This window comes from Eupeodes corollae, chromosome 3 (assembly GCF_945859685.1).
Source record: "Eupeodes corollae chromosome 3, idEupCoro1.1, whole genome shotgun sequence".
In the NCBI taxonomy this organism is placed as follows: domain Eukaryota; kingdom Metazoa; phylum Arthropoda; class Insecta; order Diptera; family Syrphidae; genus Eupeodes; species Eupeodes corollae.
Window position 1 is genome coordinate 61,690,875 of NC_079149.1, and position 26,432 is coordinate 61,717,306.

The following is a 26,432-nucleotide window of genomic DNA, read 5'->3' on the forward strand; positions in this document are numbered from 1 at the left end:
ATGGAATCATGAACAAATTAAATAAATAAATAGGGAATAAAGTTCAGCTTTCAGTTGAATGAAAAAACATGATCAACTATCATTTTGACATAAGTAGATTTGACTTAGGGAGATTTTTCTTGACTAACTTTCCAGTCAACTTCCCAACAAAGTTGCCTTAATTGGAAGTCAATTTTTTGGCAGCTGGCCAATTAGATGATAGAAACTTGCCTTACTTTCAAGTCCCTTATGTCGCCTGAACCTACCCATTACCTAGCCGACCGTTAGTAAAAATCAATGACATTAATCTTTTCAAAAACAATGAATTGGAAGTAAGAGTAAATGTACCTATTAGTTTTGTTTAAACTTTATCTTTCAAATTCCAGATAAAACTATCTATCTGTAGAGACTTATTTGGTTTTAAGTACTATTCACATGAGCACGACCAACGACTAACGAATGAACGAACATTCGTCGATTTTGACGTTTCTTTCACATGAGAGTTTTTAATTCGTCGCGAATGAAGCCACAGCCGAACATCATTCACCACCGAAACCAAAACAAGAATGATTTTTTAGGTTAAGTACGCGCGATTATTTTATTCGTTGCGAGTGTGGATAATGTGGAACGCGAATAAAGTTTGACAGTTCGTATCAACTATAATTTTTTTCGCGACGAATAAATTTGTTTTCTTAAATTTATTAATATATTATAATGAAAAGTAAAAGTATGTATCATAAATCAAATGGAAACTATATTGCCATCGTTTTGTTAAGAATTTGTGTGGAAATATGTCTTCAAAGGTATATAAACTCACATTTTGTAATTCATTCGTCGTTCGTTGGTTGCGCTCATGTGAATAATACTTAAAACCAAATAAGTCTCTACAGATAGATAGTTTTATCTGGAATTTGAAAGATTAAGTTTAAACAAAACTAATAGGTACATTTACTTTTACTTCCAATTCATTGGATTAACCTGATTCGAAAAAATTGAATCCTATTATTTGCAATAGTGAAATCTCGCAATGAGAGAAAGTAAGCTGAAAGCTTGTTGTTTATACATTCCCTTAGGTGTTCTAAACATTGTGTAAAATGTTTTGTCAATTCTTGTGTCCGCTATGACGTAGGTTATTGGAAAGCCAAAATTCGCAAAACTGCTTTTTCGTGTTTATTTCCGTAAACACCTGCAACTATTAACCATTCCTGTGTGCGAGTCATCTCAAGGATGGAGGGGACCTAGAGTTTTAATCAATAATCCGAACGGCTAATTTCAGAAAGCACTTTTCATGCAGTGAAAAAACTTTTAGGCTAGGATTGAACCCAAGACCTCTGGCATGACATTTCTACGCACTAACCATCACGGCACGGTTATTAAACCCTTGTTTTACTGGAATAAATAATCAAATTGTGCAGAAAACCGGAGGAAGAAGTTATATCCGCTAGCTGTCTACATTAATTAATAATGTAGTAATATATAAATTTATGAAAGAAAAAAATTTAGACTGTGGCGTCGAGAACCGTTTTTTAAACATTCAGATTAAGTGAATATGAACATAGTATTGAAATACTTCACATACAGTAGTGTAAAATAAGTTCGAAATTATTTTTTTTATTTTTTAAAACAGAATGTATCTTTTATATTCACCAGTAGTCGTCAACGGCCTAGTCACTGATAAAGCATCGTTTCCAATCGATCACCGAAATCAAGTATCAAACCTACCGCGTGCTGCTGTCATATTTTCTTTCTCCATTGTCCTTCTGTCTTGTATCAATGCCTTTTTTTTAACTTTTTAATTTATTGAACCATACAAAATTTATATACATTTGGCTTAAATCTAACATAAATAATATTTAACAATAACTTTAATTAAAACATTCGTTGGCACAAAGGGGGCCTAACTTTATACATTGATGAATTATAAAAATTAACATGTGTTTAACATGAAATCGATGGCTAAAAAAACAGTGTCGTTGGCGAGATTCATCTCGGGTTGTTCAGCCCCGGTTGTCCTGATGAAGGTTGGTTGGGTGTGGCGGTGTTCAGCCGCAGAGTATAGAAAGAGACGTCGTCGTCAGTGGGGAGTTTTTTCAAGATATCCATACCACAAAGGTATCTCGGGTCCGGGTGTCGTTCCTGATTAGTCGTCCTTCTCATTAATTGGTTAGGGTGGCTGGCGACTTTGGTGATTATCCTTGCTGCCTGTGCAAGAAACTGGTCAAGTGGCTTGATTTCAGCTTCTTCGTAGACTCTACGATTACTATAGTGCTTCTGTCGTTAACGGTCGAATTGTAGATCGGTGCATATCCTTAGTATCTTCCTCTCGAAGACTTTAAGTCTTTCCATTGCAGTTTTTGATATGGTGAACCATATCGGAAAACCGTAGGTGATAACCGGTCTTAGCAATTGTTTGTATATTAACATTTTCGTTGGTTTACTTAATGATGATGAGAGGATGAACTCGATGGAGTGCGATGTTGGCTTTTGTTATCAAAGCCTTAGAGTGAGGGTTGAAGCGCAGCAGCTCATTGAAGTGTATTCCCAGGTATTTGGCCACTGCCGCCGATCTACAGCGGCTGTTGTTGGTGACAGGTCTCCAGAAGCATACCAGTTCCGATTTGGAGGTATTTATCCTTATTCCCCAAGTAAAGTCTGCTTATGTGTGCTTCTACTCTTCGGGCTGCGATCGTAGGAAACATGGAGGACGAATAGGTGAGTGAGTCATCCGCAAACAGCAGGTTCTCACAATCCATTGGCACTGACTGGTCAGATGTCATCAGGCTGTAGAGGAACGGTCCAAGTTTCGATCCTTTTGCGATTCCAGCCTTTACGGCTCTAATCGTTTACTTGCAACTATCTATTTCTACGAAGAAGTTTCTAAAAGAAAGAAAAGAAAACAAATTTTTTATTATTGGCTGTGGGATATTAAAAATTCGGAGCTTATGGATGAGGGCCTCAATCCATACGCTGTCGAAAGCTTTCTCGACGTCCAGAAAGCATCCAACTGTGACTCGGTGGCTATTGGGAGCAGCGGTGACGTCAGACTGAAACTTTAGAAGTGGATGGATCGTTGAGTGAGCCTGTGGGAATCCAAACTGCATGTCGGGGATGATGCTATGCTCGTTGCAGAATTTCTTCAGTCTCCTTAAAATGACTTCTTCCAGAATTTTGCTGATGTTGTTGAGGAGTGAGACAGGCCTGTAGTTAGAGATCATATTGGTACTGCCTTTCTTCGGAATTGCCACTACTTTGGCTGTCTTCCACTTTTTTGGAAAGTAGCCGTTGTTGATGCAGTTATTTATGATAATAGTCAAGATTATCAAAAAAAACTTAAGGAATTCTTTTCAGGATATAGTTGGAAATCCGGTTCATTCCAGTTGACTTCTTCGGCTTCAAGTTGGTAATGATATCAGCTATATCCTCAGGATTGCAGAATTTATGGGTATTAGCTAGTTCATCAGCTTTGCAGTTTTCGTCAAATTGAACTTCAATGTTTGTATGTTGAATCAACTGGATGGAGGTTTCTACTTCGTTGAGGAAGGCTTGGTCCGTTGATGGTTTTGAAGTGAAATTCTGTTCAAAGTGTTTGGCAAAAGCTCCCACTTTGTCATTCGTTGAAGTTAGCTCGATGTTGTTGATCATCATGACTTCCGGCAGTGGTTTTCTCCTACCGATGAGGCGGTTTATTTCCTTAAAGGCGTTTAGTCCCAGTTTTATCTCCCTCAATCTGTTTTTGAAGGAGATGTCGTTGTGGTGTCGGATGGAGTTTCGGAACATGATGTTCAAACATTCCAGTTCGCTCTTGACAGTCCGGTATTCAGGGTTCACTCTGTTGAGTTCCCTCTGATGGATCCTCTGGAGGCGCTTTCTCAGCCTTTGTCGGTGGAAGTATAGGTTTTGAACATATTCCGGAAGGTTTTGGTATCTGTCTTTCGTTGTCCTGTGGATTTTTTGGGCATCAAGTGCAATTGTAATGGTTGATTCCATGGACTCGACAGCCTCATCAATGTCGTTGTCCTGTAGGTTTCGGTTCGCTGGTGGAAGCACCAAGTTTTCTTCGATGTCCAACTGCAATCTCTCGAAATTTAGTCTCTTGTAATCGATGAAGTCCGCTTGAGGTCTCGCTGCTAAAATGACTGGTTGGCTGAGTTTTATGGACAGGAGTACTGCTTCGTGGTCCGAATCGCTTGGGACAGTTGAACACGTAAAGTTGCAGATGTCTGGAATGACAGAAACAAAATTTGAACTTGACATAAAAAAATCAAGAGTTTATGGAGTTCTAGGGAATATTGGCTCTGGCTGCGACACTACCACCAAAGAATGTTCATCACCATGATCGTCCAACCAGTCCACTATAGCTTTCCCTTGGATACTGATAGTTGTATCCTGCCATTGATGGTGACGTGCGTTTAAGTCGCCTCCAATGAGTCCGTAGGTAGTACGCTTCAGAACATTGTTGAGGATTCCCAAGTCGTTTCGGATGTTTTCGTTGGTGTAGCCGCATTTGAAATAAATGCTTATAATATTGAGGGACTCAGCTTGTTCCAATTCTATTCTCACTGCAGTGGCTTCGCTGGTATGAAGCCCTGGGATGATAACTTCGCTGGTTCTGTAGGATATATTGTCCCACACGAAGATGGCTGTTCCTTTACGACTCTGGGTTTTATCCTGTCGGAAGGTCTTGTATCCGACGACATCGATGTTGTTTCATCAATGTCTTGTGTTGTAATCACTTTATATAGTCTTGTTGCTCAATGTGTTGTGTCTCTACTCTACATTTATGTGCTGTACGTAACGTAATGTAATATTTACCAGTATACTTTTATAATGTGATTGATCCACTCACTTTAGATCGACAGAAAAACGTTCCCCAAAACCATTATACATACTTTGGAATGATTACTTCTTCAGATTTTTTTTTTTCAAAGTGAGAAAAATTTTCCTAATGTTCTCGCGCAAACTGTTATTTCATGGCTTAACTGGGATGAAATGGCACTACGAATTTCTTGACTAGTGGAAAAAGTATTCACCCTACTAACTCTTTGAATTGTTTTTTTTTCTCAAGGCTTCCTGTCTGGATGTAAACCTTTATTGCATTATTTACCAGCTTCTTTGAGATTTTTTTTTATCTATTTTCAATGGATCTCTTGGAAGATTTTACTAAAGAGTACATCTGCACAATGAGCTTACGCATTTCAGAGGTGCAGCTTTTGTTTTTAGCCAAAGTAAAAGACTATTTGTTCTTTTTTGTATTCATCGTTTCTAATTATTTGTTTACAAATGCATCTTAGGCTAAGATAACGTAGAAAAAAAAATGGCACTGGTAGCTGCTCAAAATCCAATAACCAACTATATTTTGTGGGATTTATCTAAATCAAGAAATATAACTTCAAGATTTGTGCAATTAGCACAACGCATTTCACACAATTGAAAAGATTCTTTATAAAAGTCTATCCGAGAATGGTTGGCACAAGAAGATTAAAAGATTAATGAAACAATTATAATAAAATCTATCAGTTCAGAAAGTCTTAAATCTTCTTCTCAATGCTGTCTGTTGTGAATATTTTTTTGCGGATGCTCCAATGACCTACTTTATCTCTTTAAAAAAATCAAAAGAGAACTCTCAAAATGGGTGACTATTGTCTTACTAAAACATTTCAACCATTTACCTTTGAGCCCCATTTCGGACGTCCGTTAAGAACTGCGATCCGTTTTCTAGCCCCACCACAGGAATGTTGAATTATTCAACAGGCTCAATATTTCCCACTCATTGCAATCAGAAGACATTCGAAACCAATGAGCATCAATATAGGATTACTCGCTTTAGTAATTGTAAGGGTATTCGTAACCCTTTTGATGGTTATTTACAAAGTGTGGCTCACTTTATAAACAAAACAAATCTGTTATAGAGACGGATGAAGAGATGGCATAAGTAGAGCGCAACTGATTCCCAATCGATTGTTATTTGAGTATGAGAGTAACAATTTTGATAAAAAAAAATATGGTCTTAAGACCTCATATACGAAGTGTGTTCAAAAAGTACCCGGAATTTTCGTTTTTTCAAAAAAATATATTATTTATCCGTTTACATCAATGTTTCATGGGTCGCTTCAACTTTGGAAACAGGAAAAAGTCACACGGAGCCATATCTGGTGAATATGAAGGAGGAGTGAGCAGGTGCGTTATCGTGGTGCAAAAGCCTTGAATTGTTTTTCCATAAATCTGGGAGTTTTTTCGGATTGCTTCACACAAAAGTGACAAAACTTCAATGTAATACTCCTTATTAACCGTACGACTTTGTGGTAAGAACTCTTGATGCACTAAGCCATTATAATCGATGAAAACAGTAAGCAAAACCTTCGCATTTGATCGAACTTGATTTGCTTTTTTCGCTCTTGGATGCTTCCAGGTAGACGATTGTGTATTGGTTTCGACATCATAACCGTACACCCATGTTATGACCCTTTCAAGCAAACTTGGATCGTCGTTGACGTCATTTAACAGCTCCTGAGCGATGTACATGAGATTGTTTTTTTTTTTGTCAAAATGCAGCAATTTTGGAATGAATTTTGCAAAAATCGCCGAGCTTATAAAAACGCGTCGAATCTTAGCAACTACCTCAAACAAAGTAAAAAGTGGGCATGTATACCAATACAATAAACAAAAAATTGACATTCGGACTCTCCAGAACCGCGAAATTCAAAACCTCCGGGTACTTTTTGAACACCTCGTACAATTTAATTTAACAGCATTATAATAAGTATTATGAATGCTCTTAATATTATGTCAAACACAATTTCGAAAATAGTAATATTCAACAAGCTAGTAAATTAAATAATACTGCTTAACAATTCATAGAAAAAGAACCCAATTCATTTTCGAATCTATCATCGATTGAACTTTGATTTGATACTCAATAAAATAATTAAGACAGAACTAATACAATAGGACACACGGTGTTTATGACCTATATTCTGTGCTTAATTAACTTTTAAATTACCTATATTTGTAGGTATTTTCAAAAGATACAAACAAAAATCACCACAAGCAAAGTTCTAAATTTATTCAATACTTTCGCATACTTCATTCAATAAATTTTAAACTTTTATAGTCAGAATAAAAACAACAAAGTAAAATGCAACTTAAATTATTCATATCAATATCGCTGTTGTGCCCGATTCATATCATAAAAGAATCGAAGAGTCAATTCAATTTGTTCTTAATTTATACAGAACGGTATAACAAAAGAAAGACACCAAACAATAGCATTTCCACTTGATTATACATTCTTACGTCACAAATAATACTTCACCTAAAACGTAGTTATGTACATTTTTTGTTTGTTATTTTCTTTTCTATTCCAATTGATATTAGGATGGCACTGATTTTGTCAGAATTCAAATAAATCATCTCATAGAACCCAAGATTACAATTTATTCAAAATATACGTTTTCCTTTTATATTTTCAGGTGAAGATTGCGATGTAGAGCGAATAGATCCAAGAAAAACAGATCCAGAATACTTTGAATATGAATGTCTGACAGTGGAAGAAGTGGAAAAACTCCTTAACGAATCGGTGGAGAAACTCAACACAATCCTGCAAATAACACCATCTCTAGCCAAAGTACTCCTGCTCGAGCACAAATGGAATAATAAAGAAATCACAGATAAATACCGCGAAAATGCATCGGCTCTACTTATATCAGCAAGAATCAAACCGCCTCCAACTACATCAAGTGCCGCCGCTTCATCGTTTGCCTCGTTCAGTAGTTCCTCTTACAAACACATAGCCGTAACCGCACTGTCAAGCACCACCGCGACCGCCACAAGCATTTATCGCAGCCAAATGTGTCCGGTGTGTGCGACCACACAGCTTGGCGATAAATTTTACGCGCTCTCATGTAGCCATTCATTTTGCAAAGACTGCTGGTCAATGTATTTCGAAACACAAATCTTCCAGGGAATATCCACTCAAATAGGTTGCATGGCACAAATGTGCAATGTTCGCGTGCCAGAAGATCTCGTCCTGAATCTGGTGACGCGACCAGTGATGCGGGACAAGTATCAACAATTCGCTTTCAAAGACTATGTGAGATCTCATCCAGAGCTGCGCTTTTGTCCGGGACCGAATTGTCACATAATCGTTCGCTCTGGGGAAATCTGTGCCAAACGAGCCATCTGCAAGGTGTGCAAAACATCGTTTTGCTTTAAGTGCGGCATGGACTACCATGCGCCCACCGACTGTCAGATAATCAAAAAGTGGCTAACTAAGTGCGCCGATGACAGTGAGACGGCAAATTACATTAGTGCCAATACCAAAGACTGTCCCAAATGTCATATTTGCATTGAGAAAAACGGTGGCTGCAACCACATGCAGTGTTTCAACTGCAAACATGACTTTTGCTGGATGTGTCTTGGCGATTGGAAGACTCACGGCTCAGAATACTACGAGTGCTCGCGCTATAAGGACAATCCGAATATTGCCAATGAATCAATGCATGTACAAGCGCGCGAAGCACTCAAAAAGTACCTTCATTATTATGAGCGTTGGGAGAATCACTCGAAGAGTTTGCAATTGGAACAACAGACACTTGATCGTCTGAAAGCTAGAGTGAACGAAAAAGTGATGAAGGGGCGTGGCACATGGATTGACTGGCAGTATTTATTTAATGCAGCTTCGTTGCTTGCCAAATGTAGATACACATTGCAGTATACTTATCCCTATGCGTATTTCATGGAGGCTGGACCCAGAAAAGTCCTCTTTGAATATCAACAGGTAAGAATTAATAATTAAATCTTTTTTGTAAGACCAATCGGGTTAAGTTTTCACGCCGTTATGTGAAGAAATATTATGATAGAAATCTGGGTTCCATTTCCGTCGGCAAACCAATCGGGTTTAGATTTCACGTTGTTATGTGAAGAATGACAGAAATCTGGGTTTCATTTCCGCCGGCAAATAGTAGGATTTTGTTGAGGAACTTAAGTATATTGAGTATTTAAAAATAAGACAGCCAAATATATCTGTCTCTAGTTCTCATTACAGAACGTACAGATAGCACTTGTCTTCAATTACAGGATGTTGTGATGTCTAATCAACTTGCCATGGCAGGTGAGGAGACCTGTATTTAATTTTATATTCTTCCTACTTAGAGTGATACAGGATCGTAAATAGTTGCTATTCTCAAGTAGTTTTGATCTCATTTCCTGATTTGATCACATTTTCTCCTATGCAAAAATAGGTCTCTGGCGCCGTTAAAAGTGCCTTTGTTCTTTTTTTACTAAGGAATCTTTTACTTGAATGTGCTGGAATATAACATGTCTCAATTCAGTATACCGACACATTCCTTTACCAATTTTTATCTGATGCAAAATGCACGCTGAGCTATTAAGGTCGGTCAGAATCTAATTAGTGGTTTCAATGCGGCTAAGATGCCTGACAGTTGATTGGTATTGCGAATTCAGGCTAAAAGACTACTGCAATGGTTCCCTTAGATCTTTTCGACCCTTCGATGTGCCATTTGATGGCACTTGATTTGAGAATGTAGCTTGTATTTTCGTCTACCCTTTTTTTTTTGGAACCTAAAGCCGTTTTAAAGTTTTTTTGATTCTGTTATCACTTTTAATGTCTAGAAGATATTTATCAGTGAGCATTCAATTTGCGATATCGAGTTTTTCTCTCTTAATCCTATGATTTTTCATGTCCCGTTTCCTTCTTCGCAAGTACAATGAGGTCCTATTAAGAATGAAAGGTTCTCATAGCTTAGTTTATGCATATATATACTATTTACGTGGAGTCTGGCGTAACGCCAATATATAATCAAAACCTTAAAATGAACTCGGATTATTTAATAAGAGTGATGAAGAGGCATGAAAGAAGTCTTCATAAAACCATCTCGCTAAGACTACTGTAATCTAATGACATCCCTTTCAAAGAATGGAGTCAGCTAGCTATCTCACATGAAGCTAACTTAACGTTATTGGAGTTAAATGTAGATGAATGGAGCTCTATGTTTGCAAATTTTACTGCTAAAATTGATGAAAGAAATTACAAACAGCATCTCTCTAAAGCTGCGTCAACATCTTCCAGGAATACAGATAGGAACCTCAATCACCAATAATTACCATCAGAAGCGAACTATTTTAATAATGAATTATCGACCGAAGCTATAAGTTATATCTTTAGAGCACGAGTTGAAATTTTAAATCTTAACTATGTGCCTCATCGAGCTGATCTTCCACAAATCCGAAATAGTTTCCCAACGTAAAGTCTAATCATTCGGCCAGTTACATTTATTAAAAACTTTATAATTTTGGGTTTCAAATCACTTTAAAATTGATCGTTTTTATGTTTCAAATCATATTGTTGTTATTATTTTAGTGTTTCAAATAATATCAACATTTTTAATGTTTACTTATAAGGCTACCATTATTTAAAATATTTTAATTTTGTGTTTCAAATCACTTTAAAATTGTTAATGATTGCTTATTAAGTTTTTTCTATTGCTTAACTACTTTATTTTAGTATACGAATCCAACCAATTTGTTGTATTATTATTATAAACCAATTATTTAGTTTAATTATTTTACTTTGAATATTTTTCTTGTATTATGAAATGTCAAATCAGTCAGACGGCAAAATTGCCAAGTCCTCATTCTTAAGTAAGAATTAATAAATAAAGAATTTATCTATCTACTTGACTTCAACAAACATGCGCCTCTAGCTACCTCGGCTTCTAGCAGGTTCTCCAGTTTAATGTCCTGTACCTGCGTGCGTCTCCTAAGCTTATTGCTCTCCATGACGAAGCCATCTAAATGATTGGAATTTAATTCTTTTAACCATATCAGTGTAGCTTTACAACCGTTACAGATCGTCGTTGCATCTTTATTCCATATCTTCGTAGACAGAACGAAAAGTCCCAGGATGTTCGAATTTTTGCTTGCAAATCATGACTGTTTTGGGGCTTTTCTGGCAGTTACCTTGAGATATTTGTCTGTATGATACTTAGTTACTTAACCCCTTCCTTTTTGCACTGTCGATTACTTCACCCGACAATTTAATTGGTTTTATGGGGTCAAGTAATTTTATTCGTGTGCTTTCTAGTGACTAGCATTTCCTCTATCCATTTGATACTGTAATATCCACCGCACTTTCTAAAAAAGGTCCATACCTATAGCTCCATAGTAAATGTTATCAAACACACCCTTAATATCTAGAAATGAGCATAACACGGTTACATTAGTGTTTATTGCTAACTGCAAGAAGTTAATCAGTCAAATACAGCAGTTTCTGTTGATCTATACGGTCTACAAATAGTAACCCTTTCTATGAGAAAAAATGGAGTTTAAATTATTACTTAGGCTAAAGGTCTTCAAAATATAATTTCCAGTTTAGTTTGGAAGATAAGGTCAAATTTTGACCGTTGAGTTGGGGAATAGTGAAGATAGACCCAGATGCTTACTTTCTTCAGACCCATCTTCGTGTTTTACACGGTGCCACACTTTTCCAATACCAATAAAACCAAGTCATCAGCAAAAGTTACAGCATTCATCACACAGCTTTTTAGCTAACTTTAGTGTTTTTAGTTCTAGATGAACTAGATTGGAGTTTTAAGCGTTTTGGGGTTGCATCTCTCGTCATCATTCCAAGGACACCTCGATATTCTCGGTATGTGTGTCACCAACCACCTCTTGTGGAATGATCACATACGCGATGTCGCCAAAAATGACGCAGTTTGTTTGCGTTTCCTTAGGCGATGCAAGAAATATTTCACCCCTTCTGATCTGGCTGTTATCTACAAGACTTACATACGTCCAAAGCTTCAGTATAACTCCCATCTCTGGGCTGGTGCTCCTGCAACTTACTTAAGCCTCTTGGATAGTATTGAACGTAGAGCATTTAAATTGATAGATGATAATATCATCATACATTCATTTACTTCGCTTGAAGATCGTCGTAAGGTCTCTTGTCTGACCGTTTTTACCGTTATTTTAAAGGCTTATGCTCTAGTGAAATAGCCAGTTGCATTCCTCCCCTTTAACAGTTCAACCGTAATAGTCGCGCTTCTAGGAATGCTCCTCAGTATACACTCGAACCCAACTTCGGCCGTACTGTCAAATACAGAGATTCGTTCTTTAGCCGTTCTACGCGAATGTGGAATGCCTTACCACACTCTGTCTTTCCTAGCCATTGCAATATTCAGGAATTCAAAACCAATGTGCACCGACATCTCCTTTTAAACCCTTTTTCCTCTTCGTAGTGCTCACATTGTGCCTCTGCATAATAACTTATAAGGCTAGTAATATCCCCTTGAGTGTGTGCTTATTATAAAAAAAAGGACTCAGCTGCAGAAGCTTTCATGTTTTTTTAAGAAATGATGCATTACAGTGTTTCTTCGAAAAGACGAAATTTTGTATATTTTCAATTGAATGAGAGTTTTCTCTCGAGCCTTGTTTTTTTCAAATGATGCTTCAAAGATTTTAACCCTCGATTCACATTATCTGCTCAGATTAAGAATGAAACAAAATCAAATTCATTTTAATTTATGTCATTATGAAATATTTAACATTTAATCTTAAATTTTCAGGCTCAACTAGAAGCTGAAATTGAAAATCTCTCCTGGAAAATAGAACGTGCCGAAACGACTGATTTAGGTGACTTGGAAAACCAAATGGACATTGCCGAAAAAAGACGAACAACACTCCTCAAGGACTTCTTCCCAACAGATACGTTATAATAAACTTCCATAGGACGAATTGCAAATAAATAAATATATATTAATATCCCCTTTTCACATTAAACAAAATTACCCAATAGCTAAGATTTTAATTTCATAAATGTACAACTTAATACAACAACAAAAAACTGATCATATACAAACATAACATAACAGTAAATAATAATAATTTAATTATAAAAATAATTACTAGTAACAAAATTGTTTAAAAAGGTCTCGATGCTGTTGACCAATCTGATTGTTATTAACGTAAGGAGTTATTTTTGTGAAATGGCTGGGTAAAATGTGAAACCCTCATAGAATGGACAATCTTAAGCTTAAAAGTCAATGATTTTTAACCCATTTTAAGAGGATTTTACACCATTTTATAAATACTCGAATTTTGTTTATTTACTGAAAAATAATTAATTATTTACATAGAAAAAACACAGACTAGCACATACCAAGTTTTGGGGTGTGATTTGTTACATTACATATTATTTTTTAATTTTTCACTCATAAAATCAAATCCCATTTATTTTATTTTTATTGTAAAATGTGTGATCGCCTGTAATTCTGAATAAGAATGAAGGGAGTATTATTATTAATTATAACATAAATATTATATTGTGCTATCTGCAGTTTGACTGAGTGCGAAATTAGCAAATTAAACACAAACAAAACAAATAAATAACATTTTATGTATAATGTATTGCTCATGGGTCTTGAATAAAATAAGTTTTTTTTTTAATATATTAATTATATTTTAAATCAAAGTGACGGCGTCAGTTGCGCCGCGTCATCCGTTGTACGTCGTCGTCAATCAATCGGTCGCCTGACAGATATTAAGTTCAATTTGATTTTGTTTGTGTTTTTTTTGTGCACAAACATTAACCTTTGCAATGATACTTTAATTATTATTATACATTTATATACTATACTTTTATCATGTTTTTATTATTATTTTATTTTAACAAAATTATCATTTATTGCATAAGATTTAAGAATAAAGAATACTTTCTAAGAATAATAATTAATTGCAATTAAAATATATGTGAAAAATAAGGCAACAGCATTAAACATAATGAAAAAAATCATAGTTTATTTATTATAATACAAGAAAAAAAAACAAAACTTTATTTAGTTGATTTTATAATTAAGGATAAGAAATAATATGAAAGAAAATAAAATTTTTTCTAGTAGTTAAATGCAAAATTAATATCGATAAAATATAAAGAATAATAAAATCGCAAATAAAGTGTATGTAATAAGAAATTTATAATGATTTGTTTTATTTATCACTTTTACAAATCAAAACCACTTGGTTAAAAAACTAAACAATTTAAAGCATTTAAGTACTTACTTAGTTTCTGGAAATTCTCGTAATAAATGAGTATTTATTTGAATCTATATGAAGTTTTGAGAAGAACTTGAATTTGATACTTTAACTGTTTTGGAAAATTAGGTTTGGGCTTAATCTTTAGCGCTAATTAATTAATTAAACTCTAATTTTAAGTCTTTGCCCAAGTTTATACCCGTTCAACGTTATTCTTATATTTGTAAATATATTTCAAAAATTTAATATCATAGAATTGTTTAGACAACAAATTCGTTATAAGAACAAAACTAACTTTCAAACCGTTTTGCCTTTTGTTGTTTAAAACAATTTTAGCAACAATGGATAAACATTCTTTTTTAGATTTTTATAAGACATATTATGATATCTAAAACCTTTTGAAGCTTTTTTGAATATTATATGAAATAATATAAATAATTCAACTGAATATTCAAGAAAGAGATATAAGATTTGGAAAACCATAACGGACTCAATTGAAAAAAGCTGCTTTATAAGTTTAAATAGCCTCATATTTATTTTTCGAATTTTAAAAAGCGATATCTCAAAAACCTGCCGTGAAACATTAATTTTGAAGTCGGATTTAAATTAAGGCAACCAAAACCCATTAGAAAAGTGCCATTTGAATGTCATTAAGAAAACCTTGCCGACCAGTGTGATGAGACTTTTGAACGGCAAAGTGAATACACTTACACACGAGAAGTAAAAGCGATATTTCTCCCGTTACATGATGGATTCGAAAAAAAATAACTATGGTAAATGAGGACCCATTTTGTTAACAACAAAATATAAAATTTGGGTAAAGGAGTAGGAGAACTTTCTCCCATCATTTTTAGAAATCTTTTTTCAATTATATCCAGAAGACTTAAGTACGTAATTGGGGCTGCAGCCCAGTCCAAATATGAGAGTTATACTCGAGTTTAGGACGACAAATGGTTTGTGATGCACATAAATTGGACTGATAGTTGTTCAATCACCTTGATGCAAGTACCACCCTTGGATAGTGGCATACGCTTTTGTAACAGAAGACAGAATTGAGTTTTCGAAGCATTAAATTCTACACGCTTTTTGATTCCCCATTGGACAGTGCTGTCAAGATTAGTTGGTAGTCCACATCCGAAGAACAAGGATGAAAATCTAAAAACGAATATGAAAAGCAGAGGGTACTGTCATCAGCGAAACATTGTAGTGGGTTAGAAGTTTTAGACAAAAGATCATTTATGAATATAAGGAAGAGAGTCGGAGAAAATACGGAACCCTGGGGCACACCAGCGTTTATTTTGTGGATATCAGATTTTAACCATCCAATACTACTTGAATTGAACGGTTCGAAAGGTAATTTCTGGTCATGCAAAAATGTAATGCGTCGAATATGTCTGTTACAAGTCTTTCTAGCTTGTTTGAACTTATTCCGGTTATCCTCAGTAGGGTTGGCTTTACCGTTGTATATATATTTCAAATTAATATACAAAGATAATTCATGTTCCGATTCCACTAATACTCTAGACTCAAACCTAGTGTGCAATGATAATTGCAAATTATAAAGGATGCGCCAACCATAACGCATACAAAATTATTAACTTTCCATAGGAAGTTTTTGTAACCGGTGCGATTTGTCGAATTGTAAATGTTCCCTAGAATCTAAATCAAAGATTTTTAGAGAGATGTCCGTATGTTCAGTATGCCATTTTTGGCGTCCATACCTAAAGCAGCAGTAGAGAAGAGATATCGACTTCAAATGAATTTTATCTAACAGATAGATATCAAAAGACACAGAAAGGACTTTGAAATATAAAGTGCAATAATCTTACTTTCTCCAAACCGATATAAAGATTTGTTTCACTGCTGGGTTAGTCAAACCATTAGACCTATTGTTACGAACGACGAAGTCGTTCTTCAAGACATTTCGTAAGCTGAACATTAATCAGCGTTTTCATAAACTTTGAAAGATGGGACGTAAGTAAAATTGGACAATAGTTAGATGGGAAGTTACTTTTAAGCGACAGACTGGTGAAATGCTGTTTTTCATCCACTCGGAAAGAGACCTATGGAGTAGGACCGATGGAAAGGCTTACACAGTGGTTTGAAAGCGTTACACATCTTCAGAATAATACCGATTATACTATGCAGAACACAATATTTGTGAATGTCAAAAACTTTATGTTCTCTAGCAACTGTATGAGTTTCATATCATAAAACTTTGTTGCAAGCAAATTTGCCTTATTATCGAGCTTCCAAGAGGAGTGGGCAGGTTCAGATGACATAAGGGACTTGAAAGCAAGTCAAAGTATCTGATTAAGGCAACTTTATTGGAAAGTTGACTGGAAAGTTATTCAAGACAAATTTTTCTTACTATTAAGTAGAGTCCACTTATGTCAAAATGACATCTTATCACGATTTTTTAGTTTACTGAAAGCTGAACTTTCTCGTTATGAGAAGTGCTTTCTCATATTAGCCGTTCGGATTCGGCTTTAAAGTGTCCCCTCCATTCCTTGCAAAATTACTTGCACACATAAATGGTTAAGAGCCGTAAGTCCCTACGCCCTAGTTCTCTACGGACTGTTGCGCCACTTAATTAAAAAAGTAAAGTTCCGAGTGAAGTTTATGACACCTGAAAAACAAAGTAGTTGCCTTGGTCAAAATTTAAGTTCCAAGAATGAAGTTAAATGCAAATAAAGTCCCTTATTTTGCCTGAACCTGCCCATAGTGTAACGTCGTTTCTAACAAATATTCAGACATTTGTACTACCTTTGGGACGAAGTAGAATTTTGTTATCGCAATTTCTGGTCATGTTAAAATGTAATACGTCAAAAATATGTTTGTTACAGGGGTTTACAGCTTGTTTACAAAAAACTTACATCTTTGAAACTAATAACAGTTAAATATCAATCCATTAGTTTTCTTTGGGTTTGGCTTTAATGTATCTTAGCTTATTCGGAATAAAATGTCTCATTCTACAAAGAATGAAGTTTGAAGCTATTTCTGCACTTAAATCCACGTCACTATGGATGAAGCATAGTGACCAATTGAAGGTAAATAATTCATTGAGACCGTCCTAGCTGGCTTTCTCTTATTGCCAAAAGGTTTATAATATGGGTTGTTAAGTTTGTTTGGCATGAGAAATTTGCAGATATGACAATGGTCTAATGAGCATCGAGTCGATATTACACTGATCACAAATTCATTAGGATCAGAGGTAAGAATCAAATCTAGAGTGGGTTGACCTCTCTCGTTAACTAACCAAGTCAGGTGGTTTAACTCAGCAAACATCTCGACATACCTTCCTTCGAGGGTTTTCTGACCAGAATAGTGCAGCCACGAAAAAATGCGTACATTTAAATCGCCCGTAACACCGATCTCTCTTTGCAGAAAATGGGATACAATTCTCTGGGTAAAGTCGTACAGCGCATGTAATTCGTTGGAAGTCGAATTGCTGTCCATACTTGGGATGTGACAAATGAAACAAAAACGATGCGCCTTTGAACCACATTAAAATTGCCATACCATGGTAGAAGCTGCAAGGCAACAATATTGCAAACGTAAACTTCTAGACTGTGGTAAAAAAACTAAGAATGGTTTTAAATTGTATCAGCCGCATTGCTACATCCTTACACATCACAAGAACCTGGGGTGGAATTGGCTAAGGTGATTGTTGATAAATGACAATCAAAAAGATCGAATTTGAACTTTGTAAGGTGATAGTCAAATTGATACCAAAAAAGCTGTCACAACAAAAATGTGATAGTCGTTTTCAAACAAATATGTTTATTCCGAATAGAGCTACCAGACGCTTACACAAACGACTGGAAAATTTTCTTAGTTCACTTTGTTTCTTTTAAAAAACACATTCCTGTGACCGCAAAGCTTACGACATTCGAGAAAAGCAAGAAAAGTAAGAATTTTATTCAATATCAGCCAATTTGAAACTTTTATTTAGATATTTTATATAATCAATTTAAAATTTCACCAATTCAGCAAAGAATTTTGACAATTTGAATCGATTCCACCCTGCATCGTTTCAAAGATGACTTGTCTTGCTATTCCAACTTAAGATTTTACTAATACACCACTTGTTCATAAAATAAATAACTCTATTTAACATTCCTACCGTATGTATTTATTTCTAAAACTTCGCTATATAATAATTATCATCTGTATGTACATTTTTTTGAAAACGCAAATCATGAGCAAACTTCAAAAAGCAATGAAATTGCAATTATTCGTTATTTAAAAAAATTATAAATCAAAATCTCAAACATTATAACGATTTATTTAAATATCTAAGTCCGTAATTGTGCTGTTCCATTGCACTAGCTGCTAAGTCAACTGCAGTAATTACACCGCCAAAGAACTCGGTTGATTCAAAACCATTTAATTGATCGAAAACCGGTCTATTCTGCCCACCACTATCGTACATCCTAATTAATTAAACGAAAACTAAGTTAGTTTTACTTTAAGGGTTTACCATTACGATCATACTCACATTGGATCCATTTTAAGTTTAGCTAACGTAGCTCCAAACGTTGTTCTGTAAAGAAAGTAAATAAATTTTATTACACATACAAATGCCCTCTGCGACTCACATCGTTGGTTCGATCTTAACCTTTGCCAATGCAGCGTCAGCCTGCTCCTGTCTAACTGTCTCCTTTTGATGTTTGTTGAGGTGTTTCTTGTAGTTTTGAGATTGTATAAAGGACTTCTGGCACACACTGCAGACATATGGCCGAAATCCCTGATGAGCCATCATATGTTTTTTGAGGTTGATCCTCTGTGAAAACGAACGATTACATCGTTCACACTGGAACGGTTTCTCGCCGGTATGAATGAGTTCATGTCGTCGCAAATTTCCTTGCTGCGTGAAGGATTTATCACATAGCTGACATTGATATGGTCGTTCGCCGTTATGCACAGAATAGTGGCGTTGCAAGTTCACGGCCTGTGCGAAAGACTTATTGCACTCGTTGCAGATATGTGGCCGGACATCATTGTGAACTTTCATGTGACGCTCTAGGTTGCCATGATTAGCAAAAGTCTTTTGGCACAAATTACAAACATAGCTATTTTCGGCAGGGTTTTGATCGTGTTTCTCTTTTTTATGCATTAGTTGATCGTGTTTTGAGTTGAATGTCTGCAAAACAAAACAATGAAATTTAATTTTAAAGGCTTTGACTTCATTAGGCTTATTTACCTGTTTACAACGACGACAAGTATAAATTTGTTTGCATAAATCATCCAAGAGTTCTGATGCCATATGCTATAGATATTTTAGGGTCATTGAAGAGTAGCTCTGAAAAGTTCACAATGAAGAACTAATTTTTAAAGGTGTTATAATGTCAGAACTAGAAGAAGGGCTACTTTTAAAATTGCGCAATATGGCCAATTGAACCATGAGAATATTATGCTTTCAGCGTGATATCTAATCAATGACGTCTCAAAAGTGTGAACTTTCAAAAACACAGAATTATAAAACGAAATGTTCTTAAGATGTTACATTAATGACTTCAGAACCGGCTTTTCTTTTAATCAAAATAATAACAAACCTTTTGTATCTTGTTCTTCTTTTAATAAAGAATTTTGTTCATAAGTTCATTTGTTTTTATCTCAAAGATGGCCCAAGTTTGACTTCGCCTTATTTTTTGTTTTGAACTAATAGACACGAACCTGGATTGAAAAAGTCACTCAGCTATTCATCCGTTTACTTGCTTTTGTGTAGATTCAAGTAAAGCGAATATAACTGTGTTCCTTAATTATTAATATTAAAGTTTTATATGGAAAAATGAATTATTTTAATCGAGAGAAAAGTTTTTAAAATATTTTTCACTAATTAAACACTTGTCGTGATGTTAAATTTATAGTCAAATGTTAGTTTTGACAAGTGACAGGTTTGGCGTTGGTTGTCAAAGTAGTGTTTGTGGACGTGGGAAATTAACTTAATGCCGAGTTTACATTCACAAGATTTTGAGGCATTTATGGTGCGATTAAAATTGGATTTTCAATCAGGGAAAAATTAGAGCGGATGTATGTGAAAGCATAGAGGAAATATATTATCTAGAGTCCCGACCGGTACCCGTCCTACCTGAAACACCCTCAAATTTTATTCGAGGTGAACTCTCTCCAATTCTGTATCGGTGAATACATGTGAGTGGTGAAAAAAAGCAAAATGTCAGATTGAATTCTTGTCAAAAATGACAGTTCCACAATTTCGATTTCAAAAACAAAACGTTCAATTTGAGATTCTACAAGTAAGTTTTTGTAACTAATTTTGTTTTATCTGAACATTTAACAGAATTTATTTCTTTTCAGATCAAAAACCTTAACCATTAAGAGCTACAAGTGCATTTAATTGAAAAAACTATAGACCAGGTACAAGAAGAAAAAAATGAGACTTACTCTACTCGGAGCTCAAGTACGTAAGTACGTTTAAAAAAAGAATCTCGTAAACAAAAAAATATTTAAGTTGCTTTGTTTCAGCTATTGATTGCTCCAATAATATATGTACTTTACTACCTATACAAGAAGATGTACATAGGAATAAAAATCGACTTTATTAGCATCTCCTTAGTGTTTTCATTTCGGGTGCTGCCGATTACAAACCAATATAGAAAGCAATTTCTCACAAGAAGTTTGCTCAAAACAAAGGCGCTAGTCTCCAGGTGAATTTATTTTATATTATATTTCTCTTAATATCAATGTTTTTAACCACAGACTTTTTAAATAGTTATTCGAAACCTGTTGATTGTTGAAGTAAAGTATATTTTTCTACGCTCAATTGCTGCTGTATCATGACCGTTGCTATCTGTCTCAGCGGCTATGGTGGGCGCAGGCGTTGACAATAGAGGTGTCAACGTCTCTGCCAATAGTAAGATTCACGGAATGCAACAACACCACCAGAATCACGAATTCAGTTCCGAATTAGCGAACATCCTCAGCTACAGCTAAGTCATCGACTTTGTGAAATTCAATTCAATGGTGCAAGGGAAAGCTTTGACATTTAATAGTCGACCGCCCAGTGTTGGGATGACTTAACAGCGGCAATAGCATGGCAGAGTATGCATGCAAATCAGGTAAGTTCATTCATTTACTTATGAGTAATCTTAACACGGATTTTAAATTCTATGGTTCTTTAGGATTTTCAACGTCCTTTGCCCATTCATCAGCTGCCAAGGAGTATGGTACAAGCCAACAAAAAAAGGACTTTTGCAGCTGCAACTAAAGCAACATTTTCTGGTTTCATAGAGTGCAACAGCACATGAGGTTAAGTTGTGTATGTAAAAATCGAAACAATGATATCGTGATTAACTTGCTTAATCTTCACCTTCTAGATATAAATCGATGCTTGTAACGCCAAATATCTCACTAAAGAACGGCAAGGACACTGCTGATCTTTGAAGTGATTAACACACAGATCAACGTCAAATGTCTGTTTCTCAATGTTAAAGTAAAGTTCTTTTATTTATTTGCTAGTTACAAATGTAGTTATGGAAATTATTAACAAGACAATTTCTCCGATATTAAGCTGGTGATGGTGAGTATTTTGTTAGTTTGGAAAGATTTTGGTGTAGATTTTGTTGACCTTTTGTTGGCAGATTTGTATCATTTGCTGTTCTATATATTAAAATTAAATTGAATTCATTTTTGTAATTCAACTTATTCATAGTTTTCGACACCTATGTTTATCAAACGTATTCATTTGACGAGCTAGTGTAACATCAACAATAATGTTTTTATTCATCATTCTCCCTTTCACCCAAAGACGGTAAATTAAGCTGATTCATTGCAACTAAACACAACGGGTCAGATTCATAGTTCCTTGATAAGTTCTGATTTTGTCTTTGCTAAATTAAATTTTAAAACGATTATCTGGAGTCTAAAAATAAAAACGACGGAACCCTTGTTTAAACTGTTTCTAAATCTATTAAACGTCAAAAATAAACAAACTGATTAAGTAAATTAAGTTACGAGACATTTTATTTGAAAATTTAAAAACAAAAATTAAAATGTCAAAAGACTTAAGCATATATCAATATTTTTCAGGATGTTGGAATGCTATCAAATAACAAAAAACGAAAGCTCTACTTAACCCGATTGAACTCCTTTGAAATAGATAAAGACGATTTGTATGAAAGGTATCAATTTTATGATTGACTATCTAAATATTTTAGATCGAAATTCAATGAAATGTTTGCTAGTATCTGCGTGCTTCCAAGTCTTAAAACCACCAGAGCAACTTCATAAAATTTCTCGACTAACAGCTAACAAAATAGTTTAAAGGGTTTAAAAGTTTTACGAGTAAGCTATCCAGCTAACGCAATATATTTTGTTACCCTCTACAAGCCACTTTGTATAATTTTAAGTGAAATTTTTCAAAATTGTAGTAAAATATGTCTTAAACCTGTTTCGAACTAAACAGAGTTGGCAAATTTTTGGGCATATTCATAGATGTTTGCTAAACTCTTTCTAAGCAAGTCTAGAGTTTAGGCTATTTATAAAAAATGTAACCATTAGTTTAGGGCTAAATCTGTGGTCTAACTGTAAACATAGGAAGTGCTATGTTTAAGTAGTTATTATCACAGCCAAATGTCATATTTGATCTTTGTTTGTAAATTGAAAAACTGGAAAAGTAAATAACAACAAATATATGTACCGTTAACTTACTGCGTTTGGATATAGAAACAGTCACATTCATTATAAATTTACTTAATATTGGATAACTACGAAGTAAAAGGGTAACACGTTTGTGGCAATCTCAAGGTTTTAACAGTATCTATTATTGCCAGCGGCCCTCATATCGAACCAAGATCCTTGTTTTTTTTTTTATTATTTTCGTAACATCATTTCCCTCAGGCTAGGCGCCCACATGCAAATTTTTCGAAACCAAATAGTTCGATCTTCTCTCAGAATTTTTGTTAAAAGGAGAACATTGACTAAATTTTTCTCTCTCTTGCATTAAAGAAAATTATTCAACGTTTTAGTTAAATGTCCGTGCAGTTACCTATAATTCCTTATAACAGAAACTAAGGAATTGGTGTGAGGTAATCGCTTAGTTTGTGTCAAAAGACAAACTAAAAAGTTGCTCGAATGGGGGACAAAATAGTTTCTGCATGCGCACGGACTCTCGTATAAGTCTATAGTGCTCAGTTTAGAAACTAAAAGTTGCATGTGCGCGCCTAGCCTTATCGTCGACAATGTTGATGTGCCAGTGAATCGCTTCTCTGACTGCGACCAGTTTTCCTGCCGTCCCCGTTTTATATTTTCTTTGCTGTTGATCTAAAATATTAAAGAACGTTGTTAGTAGCTTTTTTGATTATTTATAGTTTTGTTTTACTTACTTTTTCGATATTCTATTTGAGAAATAAAAGCACAAAACAATAAGTTTGTAAATATAGCAGTATTTTTTTGTCATATTTTTCTTCACCGAACCTACAAAAGGGCTAACATAGCTATCGACTAGAATAGGAAATCCATATTTAGTATGTTAATGCTAAAATAGGACCTTGGTGGGTTGTCGGCTTAACTAAATCTGTTCTCACCTTTATGTATTTTTCTTCCACTCTTGTGGCAAATAGAAGTACCATGTGTTCTTTTTTAAATATATCCAATTCTTGTCACTTTGAAATTTAGTTGACATTTCCAAATTCCATTGGATAAAAAAATCAAAAAGTTTTGAGCGGATCTCATCCGGTAAAAATTTATATTTTATACTCTTTTTATACAGCTTCCTAAAATAAACAGAAAACAATAATCAAAATGATTCAACGACAACGCCAAAGAATCGAGCAAGCTGTAACTGAAATGATTGACGATATGGATAAATCACATTTACGTAAAATGCAGGTAAAAATCAATAAAGTTGCATGACACTTTAAGGTTATGAAATCTATGATAATTCTAATGAAATTCCAGCACAAGTATGTACCTACATAATATCTTCACTTAAATTCAATTTTATTTCTTTTTAAAGACAGACATGCATTTATGCGCTGCCCGCTGTTGCCAGGATATGAATGCAAGTGTTGACAGTGTTCAGAATTGTGTCGACAGATGTTCTAATCCAATAACTCGAGCCCAAAACTACGTTCAACATGAATTGGGTGAATTTCAAGGACGATTGCAAAGATGTGTTATGGTAGGGTTTATATTGAACATGAACTTTCAATAGAGCTAAAAATGGTATTTAAACTTCTAGCAATGCAACGATGACATAAAAGTTAAGATGCCACCTAACCCCAATGAATCGGACGTAGCTAAGTTCACAGATCAGTTTGAGCGATGTGCGGTTCAGTGCGTCGATAAGCATGTTGGTTTGATTCCATCACTTATGAAAACAATGAAAGCAGTTCTAGCTAAAGGTCCCGAGAATATACCAAACGTTTAAAATCCTTCAATCATAGATATTGAACTATTTAACTATGTTGACCATTTTCCGTTGACGGGAAATTAAAATTTTAAAATGCGAATGTACCTCATTGATTAAGCTACTACAAAATTAAATAAATGTTTGTTTTTCCAGAACGATCATTACGCTATTCTCTTTATTTTGCCTTGAAAATTGATTTTTACCCTAAAAGTAGTGTTTCGCTGGAAAGAAAGCAAAAATCTAGACTTGGAGAATCGACTAGCTTAAAATTTGTTACATAACAAGAGTTTAGAGTCCAGGGAAAGTAAACCAAAAATGGAAGTTTTTTTCTATCCCTACAGATATTTTGTGCTTATATGAGGCTTAAAATAGAATATTTTACTAAACTCGTCAAGAACAGGGAGTAATCTTTGAAATATGGCATATTATGTTCAACTTCTCTTAAAAATTTGCCTCGACCATTTTGATACAAATTTCAAAACGATTGCAAGAAAACTTGATCATAGGCTTTATTTGAAATTCCACAACGGAAAAATCCTTACATCTTTTGTTTTTTGGCATTTCTTCTTGATTAATGCTATTCCTTAAGATTTTTATCTTAATCTTGCATTCGAAAATTCTCTAAAAATAGATTCCCACCCTCCCATAACATTGAAATTACATAGTCAATGTATAATGTTACTGGACTTAAAAACAAATTATTAATGCCAGATTTTTTAAAATTAGTTTTAAGTTATGACATATTTATATTATTGGAAACATTTGTGGAAGAGGGTAAAGAGTTACAATATCTTAAATATTTTGATGGTTTCAATCTTCGATGGTTGCCAGCTATTAGAAACAATAGACTGGGTAGAGCTAGCGGTGGTATTCTATGCGGTATAAAAAACAACTTTTTAAACAAACATATTAAATTCAAAATTAGCGAAAACCTAATTATAATAGAATGTGTCATTGACGCGAAACACTATCTAATAGTTCCTTTGTACCTGAATTTCAGTAATTGGAAAAGTGACTCTGAAAATTTGCAAGACTTTCTACTAAACCAAAATAATGACAACATTTTAATAATTGGAGATTTAAACAGTCAGATAGGCGATTTCCAAAACTCTACTTTTATAAACGTGGACAAGTTTTCATTCAAAAGGGGATCTTTAGATGAATGTACAAATTTAAATGGAAAATGCCTGATGGATTTGATTGAGGATTTTGGGTTTTTTAACTTGAATCAAGGTTGCTCTGTAATCGATTACTGCTTAGTCAAAGGGGATTGGCTTGACATTGTGAAAGATTTCGAGGTTTTTCTGGCTAATTATACAACTCACCTTCCCATTTGTGTGTCGTGTGAGTTCGAAACCCAAGAAACCAATATCCGACGTCGAAATGTAAATGGTTGCAACAGACTACGTTGGATTAGAAATAAATCAGATATTTACATATAAGAGAAACTTAAACCAGCATTCAATTAATATAACAAATCAGGCTACAAACACAATTGACAAAGCAACAGATTTGATATTGAGTACTATTAGAGAGTCAGCAGTTACCAATTCAAATAATAGAGGAAGCGTTTTTAAATCTAGTTGGTATGACGAGGAATGTAGGAGAAGTAGAGAAAAATCTTTTAAGTTTTTGAAACTTTTTAGGAAAACGAATAATTTGGCTTTCAAATCCTTGTATTTGGAGCATTTAAAAATCTATGCAGTCGTAAAAAACAACTTTTTCTCAACAACTCTGCATTAAATCTTGTACAGAGCAGAGATCCTAGAGTGTTTTGGGCTAATGTGCGTATTTTAAGTGGGCGCAATAAGCTACCTGTTATTTGCATTAGTGCCGATCAAATGGCATCGTATTTCGAAACACTTCTACTGGCGGATCCAAATCAAATATCTATAAGCTTTGCGTTACCGTTAATTCACATTGAAGAGTTAGATGCTCCATTCTCCATGCATGAACTGCTTATTGCATTAAATAAAATGAAAAACAGCAAAGCTCCGGGTTTAGATGGCATCCCGGCTGAGTTTTACAA

The 26,432-nt window shown here is 34.7% G+C and overlaps 3 protein-coding genes across 5 annotated transcripts in view; 2 read left to right on the plus strand and 1 right to left on the minus strand.

The window, feature by feature from the left end:
* The window catches only part of LOC129949399 (potential E3 ubiquitin-protein ligase ariadne-2), a 26,507-nt gene extending 12,596 nt beyond the window's left edge, over positions 1 to 13,911 (plus strand). Inside the window, exons 2-3 of the mRNA XM_056060835.1 lie at positions 7,449 to 8,755; positions 12,564 to 13,911. Of these exons, the coding sequence (XP_055916810.1) occupies positions 7,449 to 8,755; positions 12,564 to 12,713 (1,457 nt within the window). The 3' untranslated portion in view covers positions 12,714 to 13,911. The remainder of the gene's footprint in view (positions 1 to 7,448; positions 8,756 to 12,563) is intronic.
* LOC129949402 (protein FAM136A) lies at positions 9,108 to 24,564 on the plus strand. 2 transcript variants are annotated; one of them, XM_056060840.1, is made up of 4 exons: positions 9,108 to 9,119; positions 23,757 to 23,880; positions 24,008 to 24,172; positions 24,233 to 24,564. In XM_056060840.1, the coding sequence occupies exons 2-4, from the start codon at positions 23,794 to 23,796 to the stop codon at positions 24,419 to 24,421; spliced, it is 441 nt and encodes a 146-aa protein (XP_055916815.1). In that variant the 5' UTR covers positions 9,108 to 9,119; positions 23,757 to 23,793; the 3' UTR covers positions 24,422 to 24,564. The 2 variants fall into 2 exon arrangements, with proteins under 2 accessions (XP_055916815.1, XP_055916814.1); XM_056060839.1 differs by lacking the exon at positions 9,108 to 9,119 and having other exon boundaries at positions 23,674 to 23,880.
* LOC129949401 (oocyte zinc finger protein XlCOF15-like) lies at positions 18,141 to 19,916 on the minus strand. 2 transcript variants are annotated; one of them, XM_056060838.1, is made up of 5 exons: positions 19,587 to 19,916; positions 19,235 to 19,355; positions 18,630 to 19,174; positions 18,530 to 18,574; positions 18,141 to 18,464 (listed from the first exon to the last, which is right to left on the minus strand). In XM_056060838.1, exons 2-5 carry the CDS (start codon positions 19,295 to 19,297, stop codon positions 18,305 to 18,307), a joined length of 813 nt encoding a protein of 270 aa, XP_055916813.1. In that variant the 5' UTR covers positions 19,298 to 19,355; positions 19,587 to 19,916; the 3' UTR covers positions 18,141 to 18,304. The 2 variants fall into 2 exon arrangements, with proteins under 2 accessions (XP_055916813.1, XP_055916812.1); XM_056060837.1 differs by having other exon boundaries at positions 19,235 to 19,333; positions 19,587 to 19,915.
* Positions 24,565 to 26,432: the final 1,868 nt, after the last annotated feature.

Coding starts and splice junctions, on each gene's coding strand:
- LOC129949402 (XM_056060840.1), top strand. CDS start 23,794: ATGATTCAACGACAACGCCAAAGAATCGAGCAAGCTGTAACTGAAATG. Junction 23,881..24,007: donor CACATTTACGTAAAATGCAG/GTAAAAATCAAT, acceptor TTCTTTTTAAAG/ACAGACATGCATTTATGCGC. Junction 24,173..24,232: donor GATTGCAAAGATGTGTTATG/GTAGGGTTTATA, acceptor TTAAACTTCTAG/CAATGCAACGATGACATAAA.
- LOC129949401 (XM_056060838.1), bottom strand. CDS start 19,297: ATGGCATCAGAACTCTTGGATGATTTATGCAAACAAATTTATACTTGT. Junction 19,175..19,234: donor CTTGTCGTCGTTGTAAACAG/GTAAATAAGCCT, acceptor TTTGTTTTGCAG/ACATTCAACTCAAAACACGA. Junction 18,575..18,629: donor GTTAAGATCGAACCAACGAT/GTGAGTCGCAGA, acceptor CTTTCTTTACAG/AACAACGTTTGGAGCTACGT.